This window comes from Hyla sarda, chromosome 6 (genome assembly GCF_029499605.1).
Source record: "Hyla sarda isolate aHylSar1 chromosome 6, aHylSar1.hap1, whole genome shotgun sequence".
NCBI lineage: Eukaryota > Metazoa > Chordata > Amphibia > Anura > Hylidae > Hyla > Hyla sarda.
In genome coordinates, this window is record NC_079194.1 from 68682068 (window position 1) to 68705234 (window position 23167).

The window sequence follows — 23167 nt, forward strand, 5'->3', positions numbered from 1 at the left end:
TGAGGTTGCCCACAACAGTGCCAGGGCATGAAAAACCCTTGCTATGCCCATACTGAAGTGGCACAGGGTGGTATTGGATTTCTGATTGCTTAGGGCTGGCATAATTACTACACATGCATGTGCCAACAGTGCCCATTCAGAGATGGCACAATAACTTATGTATGATGAGATGAATGTATAATGCCCTGTGCCTATGCCCTGGCATGTGTTCTATATACAGTATATACATCTGTATGAGGATGGAGGAGCAGGGTATTGATTGAGGTTGCCTACAACAGTGTCGGGGCATTAAAAAACCCTTGCTATGCCCATACTGAAGTGGCACAGGGTGGTATTGGATCTCTGCTTACGGCTGGCATAACTACACATTCATGTGCCAACAGTGCCCATTCAGAGATGGTACAATAATTAATATGCACCCTGAGATTGTGCCACATAGATGAATGTATAATGCAGCGTTTCCCAACAAGTGTTGCAAAACTACAACTCCCAGCATGCCCGGACAGCCTTCGGCTGTCCGGGCATGCTGGGAGTTGTAGTTTTGCAGCAGCTGAAGGCACCCTGGTATAATGCATAACACATATAGGAAGGTGACTATGGAGCATAAAGTGGTATACAGTATATACAGAGAGGACTATGCCCAGCATGTGTATATAAATGGGGCAGCAGGGCATCGGTAAAGGTGCCAGCCTATAATAAAGCTAAATGCCTGTCTGTCTCCTGGTGACGCAGTATCTGAGCATTTTGGGGAAGGGGGTGGGGGTTGGTGTCACACTGCAGTAGGACCGCTTCAGCACCATCTGCATCTCTCGGACTACAGTCACAATGAAAAGCTTCGCTCCTCTTATAATAGTCTATAAATAACGTCAACTTTGCCAATTTTACCCATCGACAAGCGGCGGAACTTCTTCCCTTCAGCAGATTCACTGATTATTGCTCCTGTCATTTACCGCAGTAGGTGAGATGCTGACTGGACCGGCGTGTCCCGCTCCGTGGTGCTGAACCTTCTCCCCAGTTATGATCACAAGGGTTAATGGCCGGTGTCCATGGCCTTTACCCTTAGGCTGTGGTTTCATATTGAAGTTGAGTTGCAACATTGTATCCATTCTTAGAATATTTACAATAATTGAGCTCAGGTGTGTGTTCTTTATGATTGGTGGTTACTTGTGCTCGTAACATTGTATCAGTTATTAGATTTATTTATAATGAAGCCAAGGTGTTTTTTATATATAATATATATACATATATATAATATAAAAAATTTTTTATATGGTACTTAATTAGGCTTTCAACATTGTATCAATTATTGGAATATTTATAATAAGTTTTGTCTTTAGATTGGTGGTTAGTTTCTTTAGAGAATACACAAAGGGTTCTAATAATCGATACAGTGTTGCAGTCTGCCATTTAATTTACCTTTTTAAGGGTGTAGTCACATGTACAGTATACGGCGCATATTTGATGCTGCAGATTTCAGTGTAAACTGACTGATTGAACACAGCTTCAAATCTGCAGCATTAAATAAACGTAGAATACTGTATGTGTGAATACACCCGCAGGGTAGGGTCCCATGAAGCGTATATTCTGCGTATTTCTATTAGAGATGAGCGAACTTACAGTAAATTCGATTCGTCACGAACTTCTCCGCTCGGCAGTTGATGACTTTTCCTGCATAAATTAGTTCAGCTTTCCGGTGCTCCGGTGGGCTGGAAAAAGTGGATACAGTCCTAGGAGACTCTTTCCTAGGAATGTATCCACCTTTTCCAGCCCACCGGAGCACCCGAAGGCTCAACTAATTTACGCAGTAAAAGTCATCAACTGCCGAGCCGAGAAGTTCGTGACGAATCAAATTTACTGTAAGTTCGCTCATCTCTAATTTCTATCTATCAACTGAAGCCAATGGGTAGCAAAATCAGCTACAGAAAATATACAGCCTATACACTGTGTGAGACCCTACCTTAGTGTTAGAATGTCTACAGCTGTTGCAAAACTACCACTCCCAGCATGACCGAATAGCCTTATTATTATTATTTATTATTTTTCTTTTTATAAAGCCACTAACCACCAATTGACAAACATGGCTAAGAGTGCGTTCACACGGCCGTCTATCACTGTGTTTCCCCCCCCCCCCATTTAGGTTCCAGTGTTGCTGCTTGTAAATCGATTACAAACGGTTGTAAAATAGTGAATTCAAATAGAGAAAACAGATATGGCCGCACATCCACATCATGCACCTTGATCTATTGCTTCTCAGAAACATTAATTAAACTAACAGGTCGTTAGTTTACTTTATGATCATGAAGTGCAAGCCCGCTAGCCACGTCATGGCCACCTGTAAGTAGTTGGTCCCTAACAACATCATGTATAGGTCTGGGCTGAGAGGGAGGGGCAGAGTGCTGACCAAGTAAAAACAAAAGGAGGGGGATAGAAAACACAATGTGAATTCAAATAGAGAAAACAGACATGGTCGCACATCCACAACATGCACCTTGATCTAATGCTTCTCAGCAACATTAATTAAACTAACAGGTCGTTAGTTTACTTTATGATCATGAAGTGCAAGCCCACTAGCCACGTCACGGCCACCTGTAAGTAGTGGGTCCCTAATGTCCCTAGCACAAAATGGTGTAGCACTGGGCGGTCACCACCACCACCACCACCGCAACACCAGTGCCCACAGGGGGAACGACCCACTGGCAGAGCAGCCCCAATGCCACTCAAACCAGTCCCAGAGCAGTGCCTCCCTATAGACACGGCGCCGTGGCAGCAATGGACGCCGCACAGCACTGAACCATTGTGAACAAGGTGTAAAAGCTCACTTACCATGTGCTCCCAGTCAGACTGGGAGGCTGCTAGGAAGGAAAGGGCCCTGAGCAGCTTCTCGCTAATTTATATATGCCTGGGCTGAGGGAAAGGGGCAGAGTGCAGACAAAGTGAAAACAAAAAAAGCGAGTGGGATAGAAAACACAATGTGAATTCAAATAGAGAAAACAGACTGGTCTGGGACTGGTTTGAGTGGCATTGGGGCTGCTCTGCCAGTGGGTCGTTCCCCCTGTGGGCAATGGTGTTGTGGCAGTGGTGGTCGCCGCCCTGTGCTACGCCATTCTATGCTAGGGACCCACTCTGAATAGGTGGCCTTGCCGTGGCAAGTGGGCTTGTACTTTTTGATTAAAATGCATACTAACAACCTGTTAGTTTTTCAATTTATGCTGAGAAACAATTCGATCAAAATACAATTTGTGGATGTGCGACCATGGCTGTTTTCTCTACTTGAATTTGTGTTTTCTATCCCCCTCTTTTTTTTTGTTGTTTTTACTTGGTCTGCACTCTACCTCTCCCCCTCAGCTGAGCCCTATATAAATGAGCAGGAAGCTGCACAGAGCCCCTTCCTTTCTGTTAGCCTCCCAGCTTGACTGGGGGCACATGGTAAGTGAGCCTTTACACCTAGTTCACACTGGTGCGGTGCTGTGCGGCATCTGTTACTGCCGTGGTGCAGTGTCTATGTGGAGGTGCAGCCCTGGGACTGGTCTGAGTGGCATTGGGGCTGCTCTGCCAGTGGGTCGTTCCCCCTGTGGGCATTGGTGTTGTGGCGGTGGTGGTTGCCTCCCAGTGCTACGCCATTCTATGCTAGGGATGTTAGGGACCCACTCTGAATAGATGGCCTTAACGTGGCGAGTGGGCTTGTACTTTTTGATAAAATGTATACTAACAACCTGTTAGTTTTTGAATTTATGCTGAGAAGCAAGTAGATCAAAATACAAATTGTGGATGTGCGACCATTTCAGGTTGTAAAATAAATAATTCCATTGATGTCAATGGGATTTTTTTACAATCCTTTCACATCCTTTTGCACCAGTCTTCACTCATTTTTTTTTTTTTTTTTTTTTTTTTTTTTTTTTACGGGAGAAAAGACGATGCATGCAGTATTTTTCCTCCAGTCAAAAAAAAATAAAAAATAAAAACTGAAGAAAAAACGATACAGTAAATTTTAACATTTAAGTCTATGGGAAACGGATGAGCCTTTAATGTCATCCGTTTTCATCCGTTTTTTCAATCCATCTTTTTGATCCGTTTTTTTACTTCTGAGCATGCTCAGGACAAAAAAAAATGTTTTGGTTTATTAACTGAACAATAAGGGATATCATCCGTTAATGTGTTTTTTTTTTTTTTTTTTTTTTTTTTTGTCTGTTTTTTATTTTTGACGGGAGAAGAACGGGACCGGTCTAGATTGACACAGCCTTATTGTAAATATTCTGATAATTGATACAATGTTGCAATTGCAAATAACCACCAATTAAAGGGATATTCCAGGAAAAAACTTTTTATTTTAATATATCAACTGGCTCCAGAAAGTTATACAGATTTGTAAATTACTTCTATTAAAAAAAAGCTTAATCCTTTCAGTACTTATGAGCTTCTGAAGTTAAGGTCGTTCTTTTCTGTCTAAGTGCTCTCTGATGACACCTGTCTCGGGAGCCGCCCAGTTTAGAAGAGGTTTGCTATGGGGATTTGCTTTTAAACTGGGCGGTTCCCGAGACACGTGTCATCAGAGAGAACTTAGACAGAAAAGGACAACCTTAACTTCAGAAGCTCATAAGTACTGAAAGGATTAAGCTTTTTTTAATAGAAGTAATTTACAAATCTGTTTAACTTTCTGGAGCCAGTTGATATATAAACATTTTTTTTTTCCTGGAATACCCATTTAAAGAACGCACATGGGCGCAATTATTGTAAATATTTTAAGAATCGATACAATGTTGCACGTGTGTTTCTTTAGTAGGCGATCAAAAAATATGATTCAACTTCCAATTGAGAGCACTGCCTCCGAATGGTCAGTGCTGAACGTCATGCCAGTCTGTGTTTTCCTTGTTTGCTTGGCTTTTATATAAAATTGGTTTAGTGACATTTTAACCACAAAGGGAAATCCCTTCCCTTCCTGTAAGTGGAAGTGTTGAGTCAGCATTTACCTTTTTAGGGAATATCCAGTGTGCCTCCAGCTTTTAGAGCAGCGTTTCCCAACCAGTGTGCCTACAGCTGTTGCAAAACTACAACTCCCAGCATACCAGGGCACCCATTGGCTGACACCCGTGGGCATATTTACACATAGCAGATTTGTTGCAGAAATTTCTGAGACCTTTCCATTTATCTGAATGGGACGTGCACATGCTCACAATCGACGCCATTCAGATGTACAGTGGTCCCTCAAGTTACAATATTAATTGGTTCCAGGACGACCATTGTGTGTTGAAACCATTGTATGTTGAGACCAGAACTCTATGGAAACCTGGTAATTGGTTCTGAAGCCCCAAAATGTCATCAAAAATAGGAAAAGGTGAGGATTAAAGAAAAATAGGTAGATAACTAATACAGATAAAGCAAATCCTTACATATAAAAGTAAGAAAGATCTGCTGGGAGCTGTAAATCACTGTCTTTCCAAGCAGTGTGCCTCCAGCTGTTGCAAAACTACAACTCCCAGCATGCCCGGACAGCCAACGGCTGTCCGGGCATGCTGGGAGTTGTAGTTTTGCAACAGCTGGAGGCACCCTGGTTGGGAAACAATGGTTTATGTAGGGGACAGGAGCTTCTTTAGGGTCCTATACAGTACACACAGTGTCCCAAATGGAGCCACCTTTACTTGGTGTCCAAAGGAGCAGCTAACCCTGGCACAGATAAGGAGTAGTACAGAACTTGTCGTTCCTCCCTGTACTGTAGGGGGCGCAACCAGATGGCCAGTCAGTGCATACACTTCAGTAATACAGGTGTTTTACCCGTAAAATGCCCATTCTGATTGGTCAGTTCCTCCAGTTGTGACAGGTATCACATATCTGGACTGTCCGTACATTGTATGTTGAGTCTGGCTTCAAGTTACAATGGTCCAAAAAAAAAAAAAAAACATTGTATGTTGAGGCCATTGTATGTTGAGGGATCACTGTATAGAAATGATTTGCCACAGACCCCCGTTTGCCTGGACATATGTTGTGTACTTGCCTGCGCCCCTTACTCTGTAGCATACAGCTGCTAAAAAGTACTGGAAGGGTAAAATTTTTTTTTTTACAGAAGTCATTTACAAATCTGGTTACGTTTCTGGCACCAGTTGATAAAAAAAAAAATAATAATAATAAAAAAAATAATAAATAAAACTCTACCGGAGTATCCCTAACAAATTATAAACCAAAAAAGCTATTTCCCTCTGCATGACTGACGATTGAATGCATGTTTATAATGTAAAGCTTGTATTTTGTAATATTGCAGTGTTTCCTAATCCGTGCGCCTTCAGCTATTGCAAAACTACAACTCCCTGCATGCCCAGACAGCCAAAGGCTGTCTGGGCGTGCTGGGAGTTGTAGTTTTGCAACAGCTGGAGGCACACTTGTTAGGAACCACTTTCTTATAGGGTATCACACTGACTGCCTCTTTTGTTTCTTTGCAGTATGTATGACCAACTGCCCCACTCTTATTGTTATGGTGGGTCTCCCTGCCCGAGGAAAGACTTATATCTCCAAGAAATTGACTCGCTATCTCAACTGGATTGGAGTTCCAACCAAAGGTAAGCATTATCCAATGTGAGTGTGAAGTTGCAGAGTAGAGATGAGCGAACTAACAGTAAATTCGATTCGTCACGAACTTCTCGGCTCGGCAGTTGATGCCTTTTCCTGCATAAATGAGTTCAGCTTTCAGGTGCTCCGGTGGGCTGGAAAAGGTGGACACAGTCCTAGGAAAGAGTCTCCTAGGAATGTATCCACCTTTTCCAGCCCACCGGAGCACCTGAAGGCTGAACTAATTTATGCAGGAAAAGTTATCAACTGCCGAGCTGAGAAGTTCGTGACGAATTGAATTTACTGTAAGTTCGCTCATCTCTATTGCAGAGCTCCTTATGGGAACCAGTCAGTTCGCAAACTTGGAATACACGACAGACGTTATACCCTGACCAGTACCCTCTGGTGTATCTGCTTTTAACTGTGGTGAGGTGGGGGGGGGGGAGATATATCAAAACCTATGCAAAGGGAAACATTTTAAGAAGCAATTTGGTTGGTTGCTATGGGCAACGGGTCAACTTTTGCTCAGATATTGAAAAATCTCCCCTATGGAATAAGCTTGAGTCCTCGAGGGTTAAAGGATCTTCTAATTCCCATACACTTATCTTGTGGAAAACCTCTATTGTTCTTGGTTACTCATGGGCCGAGATTTCTAGTGGAGATAGTAGTGTGTTCTAATAGCTCTTTATTTAAGCCTTCTAGGTGTATTTACGATGTCTTGTTTAGTAGCTGCAGGGAGTCTTGTTCCTGTCTTACCTTTTTTTTTCTTCCCTGTTTATCATTTACTTATATAGTTAGGTGATACTTCATGTTTACATTACTGCAGCTATTTTCTAAAACACTTCCTGATTCCAAAAAAACAAATAAAAAAAGGTTAGGGGGAGAAATCAGTCAGCTCCCTTATGGCTTAGAAATCCTCCCTAGTACCTTGCAGCTGTCGGACACTCTGCTCAGTAGACCACTTCTGCTACATGAAGTTAAAGGGGTTATCCAGGAAAAAACTTTTTATATATCAACTGGCTCCAGAAAGTTAGATTTGTAAATTACTTCTATTAAAAAATCTTAATCCTTTCAGTACTTATGAGCTTCTGAAGTTAAGGTTGTTCTTTTCTGTCTAAGTCCTCTCTGATGACACCTGTCTCGGGAAATGCCCAGTTTAGAAGAGGTTTGCTATGGGGATTTGCTTCTAAACTGGGCGTTTCCCGAGACAGGTGTCATCAGAGAGCACTTAGACAGAAAAGAACAACCTTAACTTCAGAAGCTCAGAAGTACTGAAAGGATTAAGAATTTTTAATAGAAGTCATTTACAAATCTGTTTAACTTTCTGGAGCCAGTTGAGATATATATAATGTGTTTTTTCCTGGAATACCCCTTTAAAATTGTGGTGAATGGTCCGCTGTCCCATTTACGTGCTAGATTTTTGCCTGTGGAAATTATGCATTCCAGATTCTGCAAAAAGAATGAACAAGATTTTTTTTTTTTTTATTTTTTTTTTTTTTGGGGGGGGGGGGGGGGGGGGGTTGAGTGTTATTGAAGTCAGCGGGATTCTGCACAAATTCAGTACAGAATCTGCAAAACTGCAAAAAAAAAAAAAAACACTGCCAGCTCGGCAGAACGGAGTCTGGGCAGAAGCACGGAAATTATGCCGTCTGAACATAGCCTAAGTCTCCTGCAATGCCGCATTTTCAGAATTTAATCCCTGCACCTGACACCCAGTAAATAGTCATGGGGGAGGAGCTGCAGTGGCATGTTGTCATGCTGCCTCCACCCCTTCCCAGCCACCCAGGCTTGAGTGACACTCTGAGTGTAGGGCTTTGCATGAAGTCCTCAGCACTTAGGGTGTCAATGAAGCCTGAGTGGGTGGGGGGGCAGTGTGATGACATGCTTCTGCGGCTCCGCCCCCATGCCTACTTACACATGCTTGGAGCGAGGATTTAAAGGAGAACTGTAGTGCAATATAACTTATCCCCTATCCGAAGGTCAGACCCCTGCGATCTCCTGTACGGGGCCGCACCAGTATGCTAGAAGTGGGTGTTCTGTCCCCGCATGATGCGGCGGCTGACAGGCCCCCTCCATGTATTTCATAGAGATACATGGAGGGGGGCATGTCTGCTGCGGCTTCCTGCTGGGGGTGACGCGGTGCTTCCTGCAGACTGCCGCAGCCCCATATAGGTGATCGCGGGGGGCCCCAGCAGTCGCCCCCCCCCCCCCCCCCCCCACGATCTATAACCTATCCTCTATCATTCGTATAGGGTTAAGTTCTCCTTTTAAGGTTGCCTTTCTGAAAGTGCGGCATCGCAGGTGACTTAGGGGCATATCATCCAAATCCTGTGCCCAACAGCTTGTTCAACCTTTCCTTATGCCAGTGTTTTCCTAACAGTATGTCTCCAGCTATTGCGAAACTACAACTCCCAGCATGCCCGGACAGCCTTTGGCTGTCCGGGCATGCTGGGAGTTGTAGTTTTGCAATAGCTGCAGACCCGCTGTTTGGGAAAACACTGCCCTATGTAATGACTACTGTATTGAAAGCTGTTCTATATAAAGGCCACTAAACCAGAAGCACCAGATTATAAAATATGGAGGGGGTTCAGTGGAATGAAATCAGGCGCTCGCCTCCCCATATGTCAGCAGTTTCGGATATTCAGGATTTGTAGAGTTTATTAGGGTAAAGGTTACATTTTGGAAAGCCTATGACAGAGAGTACTTCCCAGGCAAAAGATGTCTTATGTGCAGCCCCCCTAGTACCTGCGTCACTGTATGGAGAAGCCGCTGTAAGCAGTTCTGCATGTGATGTGTGCGCAAGACTGTTACCTACCCCCGGGCTTATATGCGACATTACCAGACCTTGTCATGTGGGTTCAGACATCCTGATTGACAAATCACAAGTGACCATCAGATAGGACTAGTAAGTGGGCAAGGAGTCTGCATTGTCCCTGAACATTTGCTTCTGACGCATTATTTTACTTTGGCAAGAATACATGCAGGGCCTCTCGGGAATGCTCTGCGCTGTCCTGTTTTATGGGGCATTCAGTGAATTTTGGCACCCAAGATGTTATAGACCCCTATAGAGAGCAGCTGTCCAGAGAGTATCTAATACCATTGTTAGACATCCTTTTATGTAGCCCTGCATGCTACTTCTCTCTTTGGATATCTGTCATATGGTGATGGCTGCACGACAGGCATTTGGTTTTCCTAGATGTCCATGCTGGATATTTGCTTTATTTTGTTGCTTTATTTTGTATAAAACTATTGTGTGTGTGTGTGTGTGTGTGTGTGTGTGTGTTTGCGCACGCAGATGCTTACCTTGCGCCCCTGTATTAGCTCCCCCCCCCCTTTCCCTCGCTGGTGCGCATGCTTGTGTTGCCACCCTACCCCCCCCCCCCAATACAGTTAATGGGGTACTCCACTGGGAAAAAAAAATTGTTAAAAATCAACTGTTGCCAAAAAGTTAAACAGATTTGTAAATTACTTCTATTATAAAAAAAAATCTTAATCCTTTCAGTACTTATCAGCTGCTGTATGCTCCACCGTAAGTTCTGTTCTTTTTGAGTTTCCTTTCTGTCTGACCACAGTGCTCTCTGCTGACACCTCTGTCCATATCAGAAACCATCCAGAGCAGGAGAGATTTGTTATGGGGATTTGCTTCTACTCTGGACAGTTCCTAAAATGGACAGAGGTGTCAGCAGAGAGCACTGTGGTCAGACAGAAAGGAAATTCAAAAAGATAAGAACTTCCTGTGAAGCGTACAGCAGCTGAGTACTGGAAGGATCAAGATTTTTAAATAAAAGTTTAAATCAAGTGACTCTCAATTATTGCAGTTTCTGATCGGTGTCGTCCATTTTCCTTTTCATCTCAGTCCGCCTCAGACCGCCATGTCGTCTTCTTCCAGCCAATAATTAATCTCTTCAGCATCTGCAGGACAAACATCTTAGACTCCACATTTTATTTTTATTTTATTTTTTTGTGCCTCCTCTACACAATCTTCCTATTTTTAGTCTACCTACTTGACATGCACATATACAGCTGAAAGTGGTGCTTGTTTGCCTGGGGATCCGGCACAAGTGTCCTAGATCCCCACCAGTGAGCAAGCCGCTGTGCTGGACCTAAACTTTGACAACCTGCGCAACCTTCCCAACACCACCATAGCCCCCCCGGTTGCACCAAAGTGTAGGTATGCCACTATGTATCTGGCTCGATGTGCACCGTGGTTCGTAGGCATTATGCATCTTCTCAGCCTTATCATGAAGTATCATTTCTCAGAAATAAGAGAGGTATGGGGTCTTTGGAACAATCTGTAGATCTGCTTTAAGTTTCTGTAATCTCTCAAATAATTCTCTTGTCTGTATGTTTGCTGTCTCTAATGTGGATATCAAGGTTTATTTATCAGGCAGGGACCAATAACACTGATGAGGCTAAGGGAAATCGCCATGATCTTAACTTAATCTTCCTGTGTAGGATCTCTGTATCTTTGTGTGGCCTGCTTGATTATATCCTCACAAACCGAGTGTAGGACATTGGGGGGGTCTAAAATACTGCGCACTGATGGCTCAGGCCCAAGACTTGCGCCGCATGACTACAGTGTTAAAACTATGTATTATTTTCATGCAAGTCTGTGGGACTTCTGCCAAATCCGTAGATTGAATGCCCAAGTGTTTGGCCCTGTTGGACGAGACATAACTATTGTTGTGCTTTATTAACCATTTATGATTGTATCCCAATCTTGAATTATTCAAATTGTGATGTTTTTGTGCTGCATATGCCCATAGCTGGACTTCTTAGGACACAATAGCAATGTTTTGGATCTATGATCCCAGATCGTGAGTGTTTTGCGGGCAGTGGGTGTTGTTTCATCTGAAGTCATATATCCTGGTGACATCTCTTATGTATTATCGTAGTGTCCGGTAATCGCTTCCTCTTATTTTTTTCCTCTTTCTCTCTTGCAGAGTTTAATGTCGGGCAGTACCGCAGGGATCTTGTCAAGTCTTTCAGGTCCTTTGAGTTTTTCCTTCCAGATAATGAAGAAGGCCAGAAAATCCGGAAGTGAGTACAAGAGATAAAGGTTTTTTATAAACTGTAAAACAAGAGTGTGGTAAAATTACAGTCAATGGTTTATGAGAAGATTATTCAGCAACAAAACCAAGAGCCTGAGGTGTGTACATGGCAAAATGTGGAACTGAAGGAGAGGGTTGTGCAGGAAACAATGCCACGTACATACAGCATGTTCTTAGACATAGGAGATATATCAAAATCTGTCCAGAGGAAAAGTTGCTGAGTTGCCCATAGCAACCAATCAGATCGCTTCTTTCATTTTTCAGAGGCCTTTTCAAAAATGAAAGAAGCGATCTGATTGGTTGCTATGGGCAACTCAGCAACTTTTCCTCTGAACAGGTTTTAATAAATCTCCCTCCTAGTTTATTTAGGATAATTTATTGTCTGAAGTAGTGAAACCCTTTATCTAATTGTGGACCATGGAATAACCTGTCCACTATTGTTGGCTATTGTATGGTAAAACCGGCATGCCCTCGGTGCACCTATGAGAATATGATTTATCTATACAGTTGTATTTCATTTATATGCTTTGTGCAACCTTTATAGAACTCATTAAACAGGAAAACATGGCTTTGTACTGATTACTAGACCTTAAGCCAGAGAATGCCAGAAATGTGTTCTACAGGAACCCCCTGTGCTGTGACCCAGATACACTCAAAGCCGCCTCTGTCCTGATTCTGAGGACATCTACATGGGCCGGGACAGTTTACTAAACTAACCTTTGCTAGTCTATTAGCCTGTCATCTTATGTGTTTTGTATTTTATTGCATACGTGTGTGTGTATATGTATGTATGTGTGTGTGTGTGTATATAATATATATATATATATATATATATATTTATTATTATTATTATTATTATTATTATTATTATTATTATTATTATTATTATTATTATTAATTTTTTTTTGTATTATCTAGAGCAGGGTACACCACTATTTTTAGTAAGGGTCTGCTTATCCGGTGAAAGTTAGCGCTGAACCCTAAGACCTGGTTCACACCTTACCGCTGCAGTGCCATGCATGAAAAAGGCACTGCCTATAAAAGAACATTATTATTAAATTAATGATAATCCACGGGGTAAAATGAGCATGAGTGTGGAGGATGTACTATTGCCTGTATGTTCTCAATAGAGATGAGCGAACTTACAGTAAATTTGATTTGTCACGATCTTCTCGGCTCGGCAGTTGATGACTTATCCTGCGTAAATTAGTTCAGCTTTCAGGTGCTCCGGTGGGCTGGAAAAGGTGGATACAGTCGTAGGAGACTCTTTTCTAGGAATGTATCCACCTTTTCCAGCCCACGGGAGCACCTGAAAGCTGAACTCATTTACGCAGGAAAAGCCATCAACTGCCGAGCCGAGAAGTTTGTGACGAATCGAATTTACTGTAAGTTTGCTCCTCTCTAGTTCTCAATACTGTTGCACACTGCCCCTTATTATGATACTGTGGTACACTGTTCCCCTTATTATAATACTGTCGCACTCTGTGCCCCTGAGTATAATACTGCCACGCACTCTACCACAGAGTGTACTGCCACTTTGCCCCATTACATGAACTGCGCACCTAAATCTGCCTGTGACTTTCCAGCTGATGCAACAACCGGAGAGTCACAGGTGTGGAACATGAGAAACTGTTCACCCGAGAATGCTCCCTGTCCCAGGTCCTGCACTGATCCTCTGCTCTGGTTACTTCTAGTCAGGCCTGGCCAGAGCAGAATGGTGCAGGCAGTGCTAACCGTGTCGCCGGCATCATTGAAGAAGTGGCGGGGCAGGGAACAGTGTTCCTGCGCTTCGGGACGCGCTCAGCTATTCTTTTGTATGGAGAGAGCAGATGCCTCCTCAGGGAATCTGCTGGTGGTCCGTATGGTTGATGCCCGCTGTCCCAATCTGGACCGTGGTCCACCAGTTGTGTACAGCTGATCTAGAGACCTACATATAACTTTCTGTACTTTTTTGCAGACAATGTGCCTTACTGGCTTTAAATGATGTCAAGAAATATCTTGTAGAGGAAGGTGGACATGTTGCTGTAAGTATATCATGGCTATTCCAATCACTTATTTTTTTTTTTTTATCTTTAACAGAAGAAAATGTAATCTATTAGACTGTTGTTGTTAACTTTATTACTACTTATTTTTTATTTATTTATTTTTAGAGTGTTCTTAAAGGAGTACTCTGGTGCAGACTATTACTGCTCCGTCCTGCCCGGGCTGCAAAACAAAATGAAAATAAACCATCACTCACCTTCCTGGGTTCCCGCGGAGCGCCACTACAGCTGATCGGTCCTCCGGTCCATCTTCTACATACTTTCGTGTGAATGAAGAGTCACATGGCGCTCAGCCTATCGCCGGCCGCCGCGATGTTCTGCCTTGGCCCTTAATAGGCTGAGCGCCATGTGACGCTTCGTTCACACGGAAGTATGAAAAAGATGGACCTGAGGACCGATCAGCTGTAGTGGTGCTCCGCGGGAACCCAGGAAGGTGAGTGATGGTTTATTTTCATAAACCATCTGCCCGGGCAGGACGGAGCAGGAGTAGTCTGCTCCAGAGTACTCCTTTAATTCCAGGGCAATGAGTATGTGACGTGGTGTTAAACCACATGTCATATAATATATATATATATATATACATACATACAACCAAAGAATAAATTGGTCAGCACTATTGATCCAAACTATTGTAAAAACCTGGCTTGCAGGTGCAGGCTGCTGTGCCAAATATACAGCAACAGGAGAATACAGCAGCACACTGCTAGCACAAAGATATAGATGAAACATGAGTATATAGATAGAACCTGAAAAGATATACAGCTGTAATAAATGAAGATATGAAACTATGAAATTATGAGGTACTTAGCTTGCAGAATGAGGTCACCTTACCGTGGTGGGACGGTCCACGCTATTTGGTGCCAAATTTGCAAGCTAAGTACCTCATAATTTCATAGTTTCATATCTTCATTTATTGCATTACAGCTGTATAGCTTTTCATGTTCTATCTATATACTCATGTTTTATCTATATACTCATGTTTCATCTATATCTTTGTGCTGGCGGTGTGCTGCTGTATTCTCCTGTTCCTGTTGCTATATATAAAATATATATATATATATATATATATATATTATAAATATGGTTTTTAATTCTATGTATCTAATATGAAAGCATTGAATTAGGAATGCTTTGGGCATGTGGAGGTTATAGGTGTGAGGGAGTGATATACTATTCTGCCATTTCATCTATTAGGCACTACATAGACTATGTTGCTCTAGAGCAGTGGTCTCCAACCTGCGGACCTCCAGATGTTGCAAAACTACAACTCCCAGCATGCCCGGACAGCCGTTGGCTGTCCGGGCATGCTGGGAGTTGTAGTTTTGCAACATCTGGAGGTCCGCAGGTTGGAGACCACTGCTCTAGATGACCGGTATTCATTTCTTATTGAGGGCCTTACTAACCACCATATGTAGTGAGGACATATTGCTAGGATATCTGACCACTTGGTCAAACTGGCTGGAACCCCCTATGATCCTCTGAATGCAGAAGCCGCAGTAGCGGTCACTGTAAGCTTTAGGGTGCGTTCCCACCTGGCGTATATGCAGCGTATTTCATGCTATGCAAAATTTACGGCAGCAGCGGGGAATACGCTGCGTATTCCTTGCTCACCTTCCGACGGCAGCCCTATGTGTGTAGTGAGTTTTGGAGGCGGGGCCGTGTGCTGGCGTGACTGTGACGCACGGCTGCACCTCCAAAACTCACTGCACATATAGGGCTGCCGCCGGAAAGCCCTGTGTGTATCGTGAGCAAGGAATACACAGCGTATTTCCCGTTGCTGCTGTAATTTTGCGCAGCGTGAAATACGCTGTGTATACGCCAGGTGGGAGCGCACTCTTAAGGCTTCCTTGCAGATTTTCCCTGCACAGCAGTGTTCCTGACCGCCCACTGTGCATAAAACTGCATCACAACCCCAGTGCCTTGAATGGATCTGCATTGCATTTTTCTGCACAACAGGTAATGCCTAAGGGTTTTCAGGAACAGTCAGGGTCCCAGAGTTCAGACCCCTTCCCCTGGGTTAACATGTTATGGTGTATTCCAGCTTTATATCGTGATCGTCTGATTATACCCCTCTAATGTAAACGAATGTGCATTGTAGTCTGCTGTACACAGTATACTTAGGTTGCAGTTTAGAGGACAATGGTCCAGTTTCCACACTATGGAAAATATTTGAATCCTAGTTGTACACCTGCCCGAGGAATTCTGTAAAATCCATTACAACCGCTGGTTACTTTCCATTTACCTTTTTTTTTTTTTCCATTGTAGGTTTTTGATGCAACAAACACGACTCGTGAGCGACGGGAAACCATCCTTAAGTTTGCGGATCAGCATGGCTTCAAAGTAAGAGCCTTACTAACAATGCGTCATACAAAGTAAATGTTCCAGCGCAGCAGCTGGAAACCACAATCTCCTGAAACACGGCAATTATATTTTATAGAAGTCAGAATAAGATCTGCTTTTACTATATTTTTGAAAAATATATATATTTTTTCCTGTACTTTTACATACCTCAGAATAGTGGAATAGTCAATGGTCATTTTGTTGATCATATTACAGAAGTCGTGTAGATGTAATGCTTGGTCAGTATTAGAAGTAGACTTATGTTGTACTTATTGCAGCTCCGTTTGGGACTATTTACTTGATTTGATCTCATACTGGTCAGGAAGAAAGAAACCTTTTTCAAAGAACACTTTTATGGAAGGATTTCCTTCATTCTCCTCATGGGATATGAACTATGTTTTGGTGCTAAGTATATAGGTCCAACAGGTCATTATATGTGTGTCTGAGTATATACTTTTATGAACTTAACAGTTCTGGTCTTGAATTAGAGTAAGTCTATGCTTGTTAGTCTTTTGGACTTAGTTGATCCTTAAAGGGGTTATCCAGGGAAAAAACTTAATTATATTAACTGGCTCCAAAAAGTTAAACAGATTTGTAAATGATATCCACGGAAGAAAGAGAAAGCAGAGCACTCACCAGCATCCTCTCTTGCAAGCAGCTTTTATTTCGGTGTGCAGATTACAACCATCAGGTCTCGAGTACACATCAGGGGGGTACAGACAGGGGAGTGCGACAGTGGGACTCGGGGGTATCCTCTAGGTGATGGGCTGTTGTGCGCCGAAGCGCTTCTCCAGACTGGGAATTCATCATTCCCGGTCTGGGGAAGCTCTTCGGCGTGCAACGGCCCATCACCTAGAGGATACCCCCGCGTCCCACTGTCGCACTCCCCTGTCTGTACCCCCCCCCCCCCCCCCGATGTGTACTCGAGACCTGATGGTTGTAATCTGCACACCGAAATAAAAGCTGCTTGCAAGAGAGGACACTGGTGAGTGCTCTGCTTTCTCTTTCTTCTGTGGATATATGAGATTCTTTCTCTTTAAGCGTGGTAGCACCAACCTAGTACCTCCAGCAGTTGCAAGGAGATTTACCAGGTGCCTACGGGTTTTCCATCCTATGGATACAATTTAGTGGTGCCGAACTACTCTTTATCAGACTGTTTAAGATTTGTAAATTACTTCTATTAAAAAATCTTAATCCTTTCAGTACTTATGAGCTGCTGAAGTTGAGTTGTTGTTTTCTGTCTAAGTGCTCTCTGATGACACCTGTCTCGGGAACTGTCCAGAGTAGAAGCAAATCCCCATAGCAAGCCTATTCTGCTATGTGATGTGCAGTTCCCGAGACAGAGGTGTCAGCAGAGAGCACTGTTGTCAGACAGAAAAGAACTCAACTTCAGCAGCTGATAATTATTGGAAGGATTAAACATTTTTAATTGAAGTAATTTACAAATCTGTTTAACTTTCTGGAGCCAATTGATATATAAAATATTTTTTTTTCCTGAAATACCCCTTTAAGGTCACAACCAGTTTTGTACTGGCTAGACAGCAGTGAGAAAGGTAGGGGTTTCACCTTTAATCCCTTAAAGGAGTACTCCGCTGCTCAGCATTTGGAACAAACTGTTCTGAACGCTGGAGCCGGGAGCTCGTGACGTCATAGTCCCACCACTCATGACGTCACACTCCGCCCCCTCAATGCAAGTCTAGGGGAGGAGGCGTGACAGCCGCCACGCCCCTTCCCATAGACTTGCATTGAGGGGGTGGGGTGTGACATAATGAGGGGCGGGGCTATGCCATCACGAGCTCCCGGAGCCTGCTCCAGCGTTCAGAACAGTTTGTTCCGAACGCTGAGCAGCGGAGTACTCCTTTAAGGTGGTAATTACTATGCTGCAGGATGATCTCCAGGCTACAGGTCCTTGAATGGTCTCCAGTGGCAGCTGGATGCAGCACCAACAGGCCTGGAACCCAATCAAAACCAGGAGGAGAGCCCTGGAGCATGGTTTGACAGAACCAGATCAGAAACTGGAGGAAAGTAATGCAGTGTGGACTATAAGGACAAAGGACCAGAGTGGAGTGGGGTCAGATGAACTGGGTCAGCACCAGGAGTATACGGTTAGATCAGATCACAGCCAAAAGCACAAGACTGGTCAGATGAAACTGGACCAGAAGCCTCAGGACACTAAGGAACCAGTCCAGAAAGTGAGATGTAGACCAGGAAAAGACAAAGTAAGAAGCAGGAGTCTAGCAATAAGTCCGGGTCCAGGAGATAAGATCTAGGTGATGGGAAGAAACGACAGGAACAGAGACCGGAACAGGAACAGCAGTGACATGACACTTGGGCAAAAATTTGGAGGCCCTTTCTTGCTTTATTACAGCACCTTTTAATCAAATTGTGTCTAGTTGCCATGGAGACTGGACCGTCTTTCCTGATACTAATATTGTTCACCTGTTGCCTAGCAAAATGGTTGACCCATCGAGGGGATACAAGAGGACTGTACTGTAGCAGGGAGTTGGGAGAACTATTTGTATTTCGGAGCTGCCCTCGTATCTTTGACCTCATATCTTCAAATATTCTCCTTCTGGATCATTCTGAACAGAAATTGTTTAGTTGAACGAATGTTTTGCAGCCGAATGCATTGAATTATAGGAGCTCTGCTGTCTGTCAGCTTGGTTTCCACTATAGGATTATAGGAGCTCTGCTGTCAGCTTGGTTTCCACTATAGGATTATAGGAGCTCTGCTGTCAGCTTGGTTTCCACTATAGGATTATAGGAGCTCTGCTGTCAGCTTGGCTTCCACTATAGGATTATAGGAGCTCTGCTGTCTGTCAGCTTGGCTTCCACTATAGGATTATAGGAGCTCTGCTGTCAGCTTGGTTTCCACTATAGGATTATAGGAGCTCTGCTGTCAGCTTGGTTTCCACTATAGGATTATAGGAGCTCTGCTGTCAGCTTGGTTTCCACTATAGGATTATAGGAGCTCTGCTGTCTGTCAGCTTGGTTTCCACTATAGGATTATAGGAGCTCTGCTGTCAGCTTGGTTTCCACTATAGGATTATAGGCGCTATGCTGTCATCTTGGTTTCCACTATAGGATTATAGGAGCTCTGCTGTCAGCTTGGTTTCCACTATAGGATTATAGGAGCTCTGCTGTCAGCTTGGTTTCCACTATAGGATTATAGGAGCTCTGCTGTCATCTTGGTTTCCACTATAGGATTATAGGAGCTCTGCTGTCAGCTTGGTTTCCACTATAGGATTATAGGAGCTCTGCTGTCAGCTTGGTTTCCACTATAGGATTATAGGAGCTCTGCTGTCAGCTTGGTTTCCACTATAGGATTATAGGAGCTCTGCTGTTAGCTTGGTTTCCACTATAGGATTATAGGAGCTCTGCTGTCTGTCAGCTTGGTTTCCACTATAGGATTATAGGAGCTCTGCTGTCAGCTTGGTTTCCACTATAGGATTATAGGAGCTCTGCTGTCAGCTTGGTTTCCACTATAGGATTATAGGAGCTCTGCTGTCTGTCAGCTTGGTTTCCACTATAGGATTATAGGAGCTCTGCTGTCATCTTGGTTTCCACTATAGGATTATAGGAGCTCTGCTGTCAGCTTGGTTTCCACTATAGGATTATAGGAGCTCTGCTGTCAGCTTGGTTTCCACTATAGGATTATAGGAGCTCTGCTGTCAGCTTGGTTTCCACTATAGGATTATAGGAGCTCTGCTGTCAGCTTGGTTTCCACTATAGGATTATAGGAGCTCTGCTGTCAGCTTGGTTTCCACTATAGGATTATAGGAGCTCTGCTGTCAGCTTGGTTTCCACTATAGGATTATAGGAGCTCTGCTGTCAGCTTGGTTTCCACTATAGGATTATAGGAGCTCTGCTGTCAGCTTGGTTTCCACTAATTTCAGTAGCAGCCTGTAGGATTCTGTATCCGTCTTAGATTGTGAATAGGCCGTCGTACATGCAATGAAGTGAAGTAAGTGAAGTGAAGTACAGCACTTGTAAGACCATGCTTTTGGAATGACTCAACTCTCTTATGTTAGTTCTGTCTACATGTAAATTGAAATATGTTTAAGGTGACCCTACACGTGATCCTAGTGACTAGATGAGGTTACTGTGAATATCTGTAGATACATTTCTCAGAAGGATTTCTGGTTATTGATCTTTGCACCTATCTATGTCTTTACTCTTATTCTACTTATCTGAATCTTCAGAAAAGTGATAAAATAGCATACTGTATATATATATTTTTTCTCAATACCAGATTATTAGTACAATATACATTATCTGTGTACACAGCTATCCTCAGGGGCAAGGTTTAATAACCAAGATCTGTGGCTGACTTATTTGCATGTGTAAAATGAACTTTGTACAATATGTAAGAAATAGCCTGTACTGGAGGAGGAGCAATGACAGATGTTGGTGTATTGTATTTACCTAGGTATACCAACCATGTTTTGTAACACTTTTCCTTTATTCTATGTATTACCAGACATTCTTTGTGGAATCTGTGTGCGTGGATCCAGAGGTTGTAGCGCAGAACGTTGTGGTAAGCATTTGCTTTGGTAACCCTCGATTATACGCTATGTATGTTAATAGTATTGCTTGTTAATACAGTAGTATTAAAACGTTTTATATGTAAGCTTTTCATTGTTTTGGGGTTACCAGGGAACAGGGGGGTGTTGGGCCATTCTGTGTATGCACAAAGGGATCAGCAATACATTGCAAGGTAGCAAGGCCTGTTTACTTGTACAGAATATCATTATGCTACAGTGTAGTTTGGGATATTTTCCCAGTATCATATCAGAAAACAATAAGCGTCAAAATTTATGTTTGATCTTTATGAGCAACTCCCTTTCTGATTGATTTTAAAGAGAATCTGTCAGCAGCATCACCAGCACGAACCTGTTGGTACTGAGAGCTCACACGTGCTGGGGCCTGGCTTCCCTGCAGATGCTAGACTGCCCCTCCCACCATATCTGTTTCCTTCAACAGTGGGCAAGCAGTTTTATAGGACAGTGTCGCGGCATTGGTGGTCGCCGCCCAGTGCTACGCCATTTTATGCTAGGGACGTTAGGGACCCACTCTAAATAGGTGGCCTTGACGTGGCGAGTGGGCTTGTACTTTTTGATCAAAACGTATACTAACAACCTGTTAGTTTTTGATATTATGCTGAGAAGCAACTAGATCATTGTGCAAGATTGTAGATGTGCACCATGTCTGTTTTCTACCTGAATTTATATACATTTTATAGTGAGAAGGTGAAAGGCATGGTGGTTGATGGGAGATATGTGTCACCAAGGTTCCTGGATTTGGTGAAGTAAGAGCCGGTAATTTCCCAGTGTCTGTGCTGCGATGCAGACTGACATTGTGGCCGTAGTATGGCTGGGAGGCCAATTCGGGACGGCTCTTACTGGGAATGGTCAAGTGCCGGGTGGGGATCATTCCCCACAATCCAGACCGCCTTTTGTTGGCCTGCTACACCACACCAGCTGAGGGGGATTGGCTAGTTGCAGCTCACACTGCCAGAGAGAGCTGAATGTGGAGTTGTTCCCTGTGTTTGCTCCAAGGTTGGAAGCTGGTGAGCAGCCTGTCTGGAGGCCTGGAAAAGACTTGCTTGATGCCGCAGGGCATGGACTGAGGTGTGAACAAACGCCTAAGGAAAACAAGTTGACTTTTGTTACGTTTTTTCTTGTTCTGCATTTAAAGACTGTTTGCTGTGTGCCAAGTGGGAATAAAACACTGAACTTTGATTTGGAAAGTCCTGTTTCCTTGCCTCTATACTGCAACCGCACCCATATGCAAGAGCGAGTCATCACTCTATATATATATATATATATATATATATATATATATATATATATATAAAATGTGTGTGTATTATAACTTTTTATTCTGTACTTGTTTTTAAGAATTAATGTTGTGTCACTTGATATACTTCTGAATTGCTGAAAAGACTGTCTGTTCTTCCTTTCCTTCTTATCTTAGCAAGTGAAGTTGAGCAGCCCAGACTATTTAAACTGCACCAATGATGAGGCTACAGAGGATTTCATGAAGAGGATAGAGTGTTACAAGAATTCCTATGAGACACTGGATGAGAACTATGACAAGTAGGTCTCTTTCACACCAATTCACTATATTTCCTTAAAGGGGTACTCCTGTGGAAACATTTATTTATTTATTTTTTAAATCAACTGGTGCCAAAAAGTTAAACAGACTTGTAAATTACTTCTATTTAAAATCTTAATCCTTCCAGTACTTATCAGCTGCTGTATGCTCCAGAGGAAGTTGTTTTCTTTTTGAATTTCTTTTCTGTCTGACCACAGTGCTCTCTGTCCATGTCAGGAACTGTCCAGAGCAGGAAAGGCTTGCTATGGGGATTTGCTCCTGCTATGGACAGAGGTGTCAGCAGAGAGCACTGTGGTCAGACAGAAAAGAGATTCAAAAAGAAAACATCAGCTGCTGTATGCTCCAGAGGAAGTTAAGTACTGGAAGGATTAAGATTTTAAATAGAAGTAATTTACAAATCTGTTTTTAACTTTCTGGCACCAGTTGATTTAAAATAAAAATTGTTTTCTATCGGAGTACCCCTTTAACAAATGGTTGTAAAACAGCTTAGTCCACTATATTGAATAGCTGTGCAGTATATTCTATACTATAAAGCAGTGGACTCCAAAATGTGGCCCTCCAGATGTTGCAAAACTACAACTCCTAGCAGGCCCGGATAGCCAAAGGCTGTCCTGGCATGCTAGGAGTTGTAGTTTTGCAACATCTGGAGGTCCATGTTTGGAGACCACTGCTATAGAGCAGTATTTTCTCCAGCCTGTTTCTCTCCAGTTGTTGCAAAAACTACAAATCTCTGCCAAAGGCTGTCAAGGGATAATGGGACTTAGTTTTACAACAGCTGGAGAACCATGAACTGTCTTATATATTGTTTGTACCTTCCACTAAAGTGAATGAACGCTGAGCTGCAGTAACCCAGTCCAGCCACTACGCAAAGTACGGCGCTGTCTGCTTCCTGCTCCATTCTCTGTACACCAGAATGGTGGTGGTGCCAATTATGGGACCCTGGTAATCAGATCCTAAAGATAGGCGATGAATGAATAAATAAAAAAAATCCTAAAAACCTTTTTAGGGTACTTTCACACATGCAGGTTCAATTGGGACACGGCAAACTGCTTTAACCAATGAAAGGTAGAATGTACGGAG

At 43.1% G+C, this 23167-nt stretch overlaps 1 protein-coding gene across 5 annotated transcripts in view; it reads left to right on the forward strand.

The window, feature by feature from the left end:
- The window catches only part of PFKFB4 (6-phosphofructo-2-kinase/fructose-2,6-biphosphatase 4), a 95025-nt gene that overhangs the window by 38975 nt on the left and 32883 nt on the right, over positions 1-23167 (forward strand). For all 5 annotated transcript variants that reach the window (XM_056524059.1, XM_056524060.1, XM_056524057.1 and 2 more), the window contains exons 2-7: positions 6432-6548; positions 11481-11577; positions 13546-13612; positions 15896-15970; positions 20451-20507; positions 21947-22068. In XM_056524059.1, the coding sequence (XP_056380034.1) occupies positions 6432-6548; positions 11481-11577; positions 13546-13612; positions 15896-15970; positions 20451-20507; positions 21947-22068 (535 nt within the window). The remainder of the gene's footprint in view (positions 1-6431; positions 6549-11480; positions 11578-13545; positions 13613-15895; positions 15971-20450; positions 20508-21946; positions 22069-23167) is intronic.